General features: G+C 33.0%; 1 protein-coding gene across 1 annotated transcript in view; it reads left to right on the forward strand.

The window, feature by feature from the left end:
• Window positions 1-6173, forward strand: part of LOC133662560 (protein phosphatase 1H-like) — a 9267-nt gene extending 3094 nt beyond the window's left edge. The window contains exons 2-8 of the mRNA XM_062066675.1: window positions 81-193; window positions 268-352; window positions 3108-3226; window positions 3298-3361; window positions 3420-3527; window positions 3604-3755; window positions 5671-6173. Coding sequence (XP_061922659.1) covers window positions 81-193; window positions 268-352; window positions 3108-3226; window positions 3298-3361; window positions 3420-3527; window positions 3604-3755; window positions 5671-5818 — 789 coding nt within the window. The 3' untranslated portion in view covers window positions 5819-6173. The remainder of the gene's footprint in view (window positions 1-80; window positions 194-267; window positions 353-3107; window positions 3227-3297; window positions 3362-3419; window positions 3528-3603; window positions 3756-5670) is intronic.
• Window positions 6174-12500: the final 6327 nt, after the last annotated feature.

A 12500-nucleotide genomic window follows, 5' to 3' on the forward strand; every position in this document is an offset into this window, starting at 1 on the left:
GCAGCCATTGCGTCTTGTCACCACTAGAGGGAGACAAAAATGTACATCTCTATAATATTTGTCCATCTGTTTGTGTGCAGGATGCTCAGATTGAGAAGGAGAAGCAAGGCTACAACATCTCAGGGGGATGCACGGCTCTCACTGTGGTCTACCTGCTGGGGAAACTCTATGTCGGCAACGCAGGCGACAGCAGGTGTGTGTTCGTGCGGGTGTGTGTTCCAAATTGAAAGTGTATCCTAACCTGAATGTTGTGTATCTCCTTCTCAGGGCCATTATTATTAGAAACAATGAAATTGTTCCCATGTCAGCAGAATTCACGCCGGAATCAGAGCGACAGCGGCTACAATTCTTGGTAAAATTCTTATTTTTTCATAAGTAGTTTTGTTAAAAGTAAAAGATATTACTGTAAGAGTTGGATAATTTTTTAATGACCTTGTCATTAATGCTGTTATCACGGCTAACATTTTTGCGGGAAATGTTTGACATCACAACCTGCATGTATATTATTTTTGTTTTGATTTTGATTTTTATTAAGGATCCCCATTAGCTGGTTGCCTCAACAACCCACTAGTCTTCCTGGGGTCCACAATTCAATACAATTACAAGTAAAAGCATATAATTATAACTACACAATACAGAAAAAAATAAAAGCATCAATAAAAAACAAGCAAACAATTTAGAATAATCACAGAATAATAATAACCATATAAATATAACTACACAATATAAAACCAAACAAATGTTTTGTTTGGAAAAATGCTAAGCTATAATTACTGCTAATATCAGTAATAAAGTATACTTCTGAAAGAACTATGTATACTGTATATGGGATATTAATCTTACATCAACTCACGATTTGATTCATTTCCAATTAATGTGGTGATGATTCTATTCAGAATCGATTATCAATTCAAACCGATTCTTGTAAAGTATTATTTGGTATATAAATTATAATAAAACCTTTCAAAAGAGATTAAAGGTTATAAAAACTCCTACAAAAACAAAAACATGTTTTAGTTTATTTTAGGAAATAGTTGTATTTTAACAATAATTGTAAAAAAAAAAAAAAAAAAAAAAGACTGAATGGAATTAATATTAATTCTATATTTTTTTTCTGGAAAAGGTTTGGAATTATGTATTATTATTATGTTGTGTGAAAAACAATGCTATCATTACTGCTCATAGTGTCTGTAATCAAGTGTACTACAAAATATATATTTTTTGTTTAAATTTAAAAATATTACTAATTTAAAAAAAATAACAAATAACATACTACAACTTTTATTAAATAGAAGCAGTATATATATAACTTTTTTCTAGTGGAAAAAGTTTGAAATTGAGTCTGCAATATGTTTATTATTTTGTTTGAAAAAATGCTAAGCTAAAATTATGTTTAAACTGCTAATATTATCAGTAATAAAGTATATTTCTGAAATAATTGTATATACGTATATGTGTGTGTGTGTGTGTGTGTGTGTGTGTGTGTGTATATATATATATATATATATATATATATATATATATATATATATATATATATATATATATATATATATATATATATATATATATATATATATATACATATATATATGTATATATATACATATATATATGTGTATATATATATATATATATATATATATATATATATATATATATATATATATATGTATATATATATATATATATATATATATATATATATATATATATATATATATATGTATATATATATATATATATATATATGTATATATATATATATATATATATATATATATATATATATATATATATATATATATATATATATATATACAGTATATACATATATGTGTGTGCATGTATATATGTATATATGTGTATATTTATATATATACATATACACATACACATATATATATATATATATATATATATATATATATATATATATATATATATATATATATATATATATATATATATATATATATATATATATATATATATATATGATATGAATCTTACAACAACTCGCAATCCTATTGATTTTCAATTTGTGGGTTGTTGATTCTATTCGGAATCGATTATCAATTCAAACCGATTCTCTATCATTTGGTATATAAATTATAATAAAACCTTTCAAAACAAGTTATAGGTTACTAAAACTTCTACAAAAAAAACTACTTTTTAAATTTATTTTCGGAAATAGCTGTATTTTATATATAAAAAAAACATTTTAACAATAATTGTAAAGAAGACTGTGAAAATAATTAATATTTGGTATATTGTTTATGTGTGGAAAAGGTTTGAAATTACAATCTGCAATATGTTTATTTTTATCATTTTGTGAGAAAAAACGTAGCGCTATTATTACTGCTAAAATCATCAGTAATCAGGTGTTCATAAAGAATTTTTTTTTCATTTTAATTTTAAAATATAAATATATTTTGTTGAATAATAATAACAACATATGAGAACATTTATTAAATAGAAGCACTATTTATTGTATTTTTTTTGTATTACAGCTTGCAATAGGTTTATTATCATTATTATTATCAAGTTGTGTGAAAAAAACGTAATGCTATGATTACTGCTAATATTATCAGTAATCGGGTGTATATTTAGGAAGTATGTTTTTTCATTTTAATTAAAAAATTAATCAATAAATATAACACAATAAAAATGATGGATAGACGTTTTATTTATTGTATTGTATTTTGTGTCAAAAAGGTTGAGAAATATAATTGTTAAGTATCAGTAAAGTGTATTTTTTTAATAATAATAACATACTACAAACAATAATATAAGTATTATTTACTGTATTATTTTTTGTGTGGAAAAGATTTGAAGTTATAGCCTTTAATTTGTATTATTATTGCTATTATTAAATGACTATAATTTTGTGTGGAAAATTTCGAAATTACAGTTAGAAAGATGTTTATTATTATTAAAGCAATTTAAATAAGGGATTAACTATGTCTGAACTATCCCATTTTTTAAAAATACGTTAGTATTTAATATAATGAAGTAGCGATCATAAACCCCCATGAAGATATCGCTTTTATAGAACGTTGCATGCATTTGTACATGCAATAACAACAACAATATTCTCCTCCAAGGGTTTCATGCAGCCTCACCTGCTCGGAAACGAGTTCACGCACCTGGAATTCCCACGGCGGGTCCAGAGGAAAGAGGTGGGGAAGAGGATGCTCTACAGAGACTTTACTATGAACGGATGGTAAGCTCCGCCTCCTCCCCTGCGGCGACACAGTGATATAGAAAAATGGACGTCATGTATCGTATCTGCAGGGCATACAAGACCGTTGAAGATGAAGACCTCAAGTTCCCACTGATATACGGCGAGGGGAAAAAGGTAAGCGTAAATAAAACGCACACTTTCGTCTCTGGCTGATCATGTTTGGCTCTCCCAGGCTCGGGTGTTGGCGACCATCGGCGTGACCCGAGGGCTCGGCGACCACGACCTCAAAGTTCACGACTCCAACATCTTCATCAAGCCCTTCCTGTCCTGCCTTCCAGAGGTAACCTGCAAATATGGAGAGGGGGGAAAAAAACACACTTTTTTTGTGTGTACCAACTCACATTTGGTGCACACAGGTGAAAGTGTACAACCTGACGCAGTACGAGCACGGCGCCGACGACGTTTTGGTGATGGGCACTGATGGCCTGTGGGACGTCCTGTCCAACCAGGAAGTGGCCGAAGCCGTGTCCACCTTTCTCTCCAACTGTGACCCCGATGATCTACACAGGTTAGCCTCGTTTCCACCAAGCGGGTACATCGTAGGTACCAAAATAGCACATATTGAAATACAAGACGCAAAATAAACAGTATGTGGATTACCAAAGCACCACTGGAGGTGTGCAGCTACTCAGGAACATGAGGAACTATTCCTTGTTCAGCATTAGCATGTTAGCACGCTAACTACCGTATTTTTCGGATTATAAATCGCAGTTTTTTTCATAGTTTGGGTGCGATTTATACTCTGGAGCGATTTATGTGTGAAATTATTAACACATTACCGTAAAATATCAAATAATATTATTTCATCGGATTTAGCGAATAGGAGTGACAGATTGTTTGGTAAACGTATAGCATGTTCTATATGTTATAGTTATTTGAATGACTCTTACCATAATATGTTACGTTAACATACCAGGCACGTTCTCAGTTGGTTATTTATGCGCCATATAACGTACAATTATTCAGCCTGTTGTTCACGATTCTTTATTTATTTTAAAGGCCTACTGAAAGCCACTACTACCGACCACGCAGTCTGATAGTTTATATATCAATGATGAAATCTTAACATTGCAACACATGCCAATACGGCCGGGTTAGATTAGTAAAGTGCAATTTTAAATTTCCCGCGAAATATTCTGCTGAAAACGTTTCGGTATGATGACGTTTGCGCGTGACGTCACGGATTGTAGCGGACATATTGGGACACCATTGTGGCCAGCTATTAAGTCGTCTGTTTTCATCGCAAAATTCCACAGTATTCTGGACATCTGTGTTGGTGAATCTTTTGCAATTTGTTTAATGAACAATGAAGACAGCAAAGAAGAAAGCTGTAGGTGGGAAGCGGTGTATTAGCGGCCGGCTGCAGCAACACAACCAGGAGGACTTTGAGTTGGATAGCAGACGCGCTACCATGAGTGCGCAGCTTTGGCTTCCACACATTTGATCGCTTGCCCGTACGTGCGTGCCGCTATGTGCATGTCACGTACGTAACTTTGGGGAAATATATGTGCTGTATGAACTTTACGCAGGTGAACGGTACTTTGGGCTGTGGGATTGAGTGTGTTGTGCGGGTGTTTGAGTTGTATTGGTGGGTTATATGGACGGGAGGGGGGAGGTGTTTGTTATGCGGATTAATTTGTGGCATATTAAATATAAGCCTGGTTGTGTTGTGGCTAATAGAGTATATATATGTCTTGTGTTTATTTACTCTTTTAGTCATTCCCAGCTGAATATCAGGTCCCACCCGCCTCTCACAGCATCTTCCCTATCTGAATCGCTTCCACTGCCCTCTAATCCTTCACTCTCACTTTCCTCATCCACGAATCTTTCATCCTCGCTCAAATTAATGGGGTAATCGTCGCTTTCTCCGTCCGAATCGCTCTCGCTGCTGGTGGCCATGATTGTAAACAATGCGCAGATGTGAGGAGCTCCACAACCGGTGACGTCACGCTACTTCCGGTACAGGCAAGGCTTTTTTATCAGGGACCAAAAGTTGCGAACTTTATCGTCAATGTTCTCTACTAAATCCTTTCAGCAAAAATATGGCAATATCGCGAAATGATCATGTATGACACATAGAATGGACCTGCTATCCCCGTTTAAATAGGAAAATTTCATTTCAGTAGGCCATTAAATTGCCTTTCAAATGTCTATTCTTGGTGTTGGGTTTTATCAAATAAATTTCCCCAAAAAATGCGACTTATACTCCAGTGCGACTTATATATGTTTTTTTCCTTCTTTATTATGCATTTTCGGCCGGTGCGATTTATACCCCGGAGCGACTTATACTCCGAAAAATACGGTATTCAAGATTGAGAAATATTTTAGTTCTGCCAAAATCTTTGGTAAAGGTGAAAAATTCTTCCTGTGACTTGGCTAGGAGGAATTTCTCTGGATTGAAATGAATCTAATCCCACTTCTAGGTACACGATGGCCGCACAGGATTTGGTGATGCGAGCTCGCGGGGTCCTGAGGGACCGAGGCTGGCGCATCACCAACGAGCGCCTGGGCTCCGGGGACGACATCTCCGTCTTCATCATACCGCTGATGTACGGCAACCGTCAGCCCTGAGAATCCAAGACCCGCAGCTAAAACAACCCGACCCACCACCAAAACTTGTATTTTTTTGTTCTTGTTGGGAGTGACCGCCAAAAAAGGGGGGCTTCCTATCATCACTTCCTTGTTGTTTTTGCATCCAATTACTGTAGACAACTGCGCGACATTGACTCACTCTTGCCTCTTGAGGAACTAGATGGTATTACAACCCAAGACAGGCTTCATGGGCTACTATTAATCAATTAGGCTAGAAAAACTTCATTCAATGACCGAGCGTCACGATTCTACGGAGCCCCTAAAGGGACATGGGGGAAATATTTTTTTTTATAATTTTTATTTTTAATTTTTTTTTAGACATGTATCTCTTGCGCACGAGAAACTTTTTATAAAGTTATAAAAAATAAAAAAATAAAAAACTTTTTTATAATTTTTTTTTTTTTAGACATGTATCTCATGCGCACGAGATACATGTCTAAAAAATAAAAAAATAAAAAATTATATATATATATTTTTTTTTTAACTTTCTCGTGCGCACGAGATACTTTCTCGTACGCACGAGATACTTGTCTAAAAAAAACAAAAACAAAAAAATTATATATATAGATTTTTTTTTTTAACTTTCTCGTGCCCACGAGATACTTTCTCGTACGCACGAGATACTTGTCTAAAAAAAACAAAAACAAAAAATTATATATATATATTTTTTTTTTAACTTTCTCGTGCGCACGAGATACTTTCTCGTACGCACGAGATACTTGTCTAAAAAAAAAAAAAAAAAAAAATTATATATATATATTTTTTTTTTTTTTTACTTTCTCGTGCGCACGAGATACTTTCTCGTACGCACGAGATACTTGTCTAAAAAAAACAAAAACAAAAAATTATATATATATTTAATTTTTTTTTAACTTTCTCGTGCGCACGAGATACTTTCTCGTACGCACGAGATACTTGTCTAAAAAAAACAAAAACCAAAAATTATATATATATATTTATTTTTTTTAACTTTCTCGTGCGCACGAGATACTTTCTCGTGCGCACGAGATACATGTCTAAAAAAAACAAAAACAAAAAATTATATATATATTTTTTTTTTTTTTAACTTTCTCGTGCGCACGAGATACTTTCTCGTACGCACGAGATACTTGTCTAAAAAAAACAAAAACAAAAAATTATATATATATTTTTTTTTTTTAACTTTCTCGTGCGCACGAGATACTTTCTCGTACGCACGAGATACTTGTCTAAAAAAACAAAAACAAAAAATTATATATATATATATATATTTTTTTAACTTTCTCGTGCGCACGAGATACTTTCTCGTACGCACGAGATACTTGTCTAAAAAAAACAAAAACAAAAAATTATAAATATATATTTTTTTTTTTAACTTTCTCGTGCGCACGAGATACTTTCTCGTACGCACGAGATACATGTCTAAAAAAAACAAAAACAAAAAATTATATATATTTTTTTTTTAACTTTCTCGTGCGCACGAGATACTTTCTCGTACGCACGAGATACTTGTCTAAAAAAAAACAAAAACAAAAAATTATATATATATATTTTTTTTTTTTAACTTTCTCGTGCGCACGAGATAAGTTTCTCGTGCGCACAAGATACATGTCTAAAAAATAAAAATAAATAAAAATTATTTTTAAAAAAAAATTCCCCCATGTCCCTTTAGGGGCTACGTACGATTCTTTCACAAAATAAAAGTTAAATATCATAGAACAGGAACTCGCAAAAACATGATGCTAAATTTGAAATGTAAACATGGCCGTGGAAATGAAAATGTAGTCCTGGGGTTTGTTTGCACTCGGACATGATTGCACTTTAATTGGACCCACAAAAAATACACAAAAAAAAGTTGTGCATGCATTGACTTATTGTGGGAAACATTTTTTTCCCCCCACTTTCTGTAACTTATCGTACGGCTCGTGTCCTTGTTATTGTTTTTATTTAGATGTGATTCCGAGGCTCATGTTCCCGTTTACGGCGCTATATCTGAAATGTTGACGATGATGGTTAAACGGCGGCATGAAAGTTAAAAAAAGGATGACGAGGACGGGTCATTTCAAGCATGTGCCAAGGCTGTCAATCATGGCAGCCGACTGTTTAGTTTGTCATGTGTACAGTACATGCTGTTTCTACCTGTCCTCCTGTACATTCCATGAAGTGTGTTTTCATTAGGATTATATTTATTGGGAGCTTTGTTATGGTATCTCGTAATGTGAATTTAAAACCGCAGCTCCTCGGGCTTGTGTTGAATGTTCATCCTATACTTAAGTGTCATTCAGACTTTTTTTTTTTTGCTCTTATAGATGAATGTAATTTCTTTCTCTCGCCCCCATCGTGCCACCCAGGATGGATCCGTTGAAGTTGCTGTCATTGAAATGAACAAAAAAAATATATATATAGCTGTGCTTTATTATTTTTTTAAATTCTACTTCCTGTGTAGCTTCATTTTAGGAAATCAGCTGCAAGGGGATCGAGGCGACCGCGTGACCTTCCTGCTTTGTGAATGTCTACCTTTTGTACAACTGAAAGGTTCCTACAGAAGTACAAACAAATATTTTAATGTCTCCTTGTGCATCGCTACTGTTGGGAGGGGCGGGGATTTAAAAAAAAAAAGTGGAAAAAAATAAATGGGAGAAATGTTTTTGTGTGTCGTGTCTAGGGATGATACTCGAAACCGGTTTTCCCGGTTGTTCGATAAGAAAAGAACCGAGTCCTCGGACTCGAATCCCTTTTTGAGAACCGGTACCCGTTATCGAGACCACTATAGTAAAGAAAAATAGTTGGTTCTTTATTCGAATCGCTAGGAACGAATCCCGTCCCGACCAGAAATGCTCCGTGTGACATCACAAGAAATCAGTCACGTAGCTCAGTCATTAGGCGCAGATAGCGAAAGCAGGGAAAAAATGGACGGGAAAAAGTGCTCCAAGGTGTAATAAAGTTCAAAACAAAAAGGTATAATCCAATGAATAACTTTACTGAGAGATTTGAGCAGGGTACAAACACTTTTACGACCAACCGGAAACAGAGCAACCAGGCTAGCAACGCACCTCCTTTACGGCAGCTTTCGCAACGTTCTTAAAGCAACCGCAGCACATACATATATATACAACACATCTCCCTTTTTTAACTTTTGTTTTTCTTTCCTTGTAAACAAAACAAAATCACACTGTATATGTGTTGTCTGTCTAATTATAAATAATGCAGACGAGGCGTGTTGGCTGAGTTCTTGACGTTTACTTTCACGGGTGACGACATGCAACACTTTTCGGGGCTACCGCGCATGCTCGTCACTCCCGTTGCATGCTGGGTAGTGTAGTTGTTATATTCCCTAGCTCATAACATCTTTCCCCCTATAAAGAAATAATGTTAACTCAATAAAGTGTATTTCTTTTTTTAGCGTTAACTTTTCATTTTTTTTAGCATTGTAACCACATTTGCAAACAACTTTTCTCTTCATAGAATTGTCTTTCAATAAAGAAATAAAGTGCAAAAATGTCAAAGCATCATAACAAACAGTTACGTCAAATAGCAGCAGAAGTGCACTTTTTGGAGAGCTGTATTATTTCCAGTTTTGTGCCCAAGGGACTTATTTTATTTAACACTATATTATTATTTATACACCTATAGTGATCACAGAGACAGGTTGTTTTTGTGTTACCTTATATATTTGTTTTTCTGAAAAATCCCACTTAATATACTTTGGGTAACAACAGTCAATATTTATTTATTTTATTTTATTTTTTTAGGGGGGTAACAGTCAATATTTATTTATTTTTTAGATTAAATTGTTTTCTTATACAATAAAAGTGAGCTTTTGTTAAACCAAATATTGTGTGTTTTTTTCCATATACAACAACCTATCTGGACTCGATAAGAGAATCGATAAGGAATCGGTTCGAGAAGAGAATTCGATAATAGACTCGAACTCGATAATTTTTTATCAAACATCATCCCTAGTCGTGTCTGTGACATAAAATAAGTATGAATTGTCTCAGTAGGTTCTATTGAAAGACTTTAATAACACCCACATGGAGTCAAGGCAACTAAGGGGCCTCTACATGCCTAAGTGACATGCCTGAGTGGCAGCCATCTTAGCGGGGACCAGTAGTGGTTGTGGCCCTACTCAATTGTGTGTGTGTGTGTGTGTGTGTGTGTGTGTGTGTGTGTGTGTGTGCACACACACACATACATATATATATATATATATATATATATATATATATATATATATATATATATATATATATATATATATATATATATATATATATATATACAAACCCCAAAACCAGTCAAGTTGGCACGTTGTGTAATTCGTAAATAAAAACAGAATACAATGATTTGCAAATCCTTTTCAACTTATATTCAATTGAATAGACTGCAAAGACAAGATATTTAATGTTTGAACTGAGAAACTTGTTGTTTTTTTTTGCAAATAATCCTTAATTTAGAATTGGCAGCAACACATTGCAAAAAAAAGTTGGCACAGGGGCATTTTTACCACTGTGTTACATGGCCTTTCCTTTTAAAAACACTCAGTAAACGTTTTGGAACTGAGGAGACCAATTTTTGAAGCTTTTCAGGTGGAATTCTTTCCCATTCTTGCTTGATGTACAGCTTAAGTTGTTCAACAGTCGGGGGTCTCCCTTGTGCTATTTTAGGCTTCATAATGCGCCACACATTTTCAATGGGAGACAGGTCTGGACTACAGGCAGGCCAGTCTAGTACCCGCACTCTTTTACTACGAAGCCACGCTGTTGTAACACGTGGCTTGGCATTGTCTTGCTGAAATAAGCAGGGGCGTCCATGATAACGTTGCTTGGATGGCAACATATGTTGCTCCAAAACCTGTATGTACCGTTCAGCATTAATGGTGCCTTCACAGATGTGTAAGTTACCCATGTCTTGGGCACTAATACACCCCCATACCATCACACATGCTGGCTTTTGAACTCTGCGCCTAGAACAGTCCGGATGGTTCTTTTCCTCTTTGGTCCAGGGGACACGACATCCACAGTTTCCAAAAACAATTTGAAATGTGGACTCGTCAGACCACAGAACACTTTTACACTTTGTATCAGTCCATCTTAGATGAGCTCGGGCCCAGCGAAGCCAGCTGCATTTCTGGGTGTTGTTGATAAATGGCTTTCGCTTTGAATAGTAGAGTTTTAACTTGCACTTACAGATGTAGCGACGGACTGTAGTTACTGACAGTGGTTTTCTGAAGTGTTCCTGAGCCCATGTGGTGATATCCTTTACACACTGATTTCGCTTTGTGATGCAGTACCGCCTGAGGGATGGAAGGTCACGGGTTGAGCCGCTTACGTGCAGTGATTTCTCCAGATTCTCTGATCCTTTTGATAATATTACGGACGGTAAATGGTGAAATCCCTAAATTCCTTGCAATAGCTGGTTGAGAAATGTTGTTTTTGAACTGTTCGACAATTTGCTCACGCATTTGTTGACAAAGTGGTGACCCTCGCCCCATTCTTGTTTGTGAATGACTGAGCATTTCATGGTATCTACTTTTATACCCAATCATGGCACCCACCTGTTCCCAATTTGCCTGTTCACCTGTGGGATGTTCCAAATAAGTGTTTGATGAGCGTTCCTCAACTTTCTCAGTCTTTTTTGCAACTTGTGCCAGCTTTTTTGAAACATGTTGCAGGCATCAAATTCAAAATGAGCTAATATTTGCAAAAAATAACAAAGTTTTCCAGTTCAAACGTTAAGTATCTTTTCCCTGCTTTGGGTACACAGTATATATATATATATATATATATATATATATATATATATATATATATATATATATATATATATATATATATATATATATATATATATATATATATATATATATATATATATATATATATATATATATATATATATATATACTGTATATATATATATATATAAAAATATATATGTATGTGTGTGTATATATATACACAGTATATATATATATATATATATATATATATATATATATATATATATATATATGTATATATATATGTATATATATATATATATATATATATATATATATATATATATATATATATATATATATATATATATATATATATATATATATATATATATATATATATATATATATACACACAAAATCCTGGTCAAAAGTTTACACACACTTGTAAAGAACATAATGTCATGGCTGTCTTGAGTTTCCAATAATTTCTGCAACTCTTATTTTTTTCAAAAGTATACATACAGTATATATATATATATATATATATATATATATATATATATATATATATATATATATATATATATATATATATATATATATATATATATATATATATATATATACTGTATATATATATATATATAAATATATATGTATGTGTGTGTATATATATACACAGTATATATATATATATATATATATATATATATATATATATATATATATATATATATATATATATATATATATATATATATATATATATATATATATATATATATATATATATATATATATATACATATACACACAAAATCCTGGTCAAAAGTTTACACACACTTGTAAAGAACATAATGTCATGGCTGTCTTGAGTTTCCAATAATTTCTGCAACTCTTATTTTTTTCAAAAGTATACATACAGTATATATATATATATATATATATATATATATA

The sequence above is a fragment of the Entelurus aequoreus genome, linkage group LG12, assembly GCF_033978785.1.
Source record: "Entelurus aequoreus isolate RoL-2023_Sb linkage group LG12, RoL_Eaeq_v1.1, whole genome shotgun sequence".
NCBI classification, from domain to species: Eukaryota; Metazoa; Chordata; class Actinopteri; order Syngnathiformes; family Syngnathidae; genus Entelurus; species Entelurus aequoreus.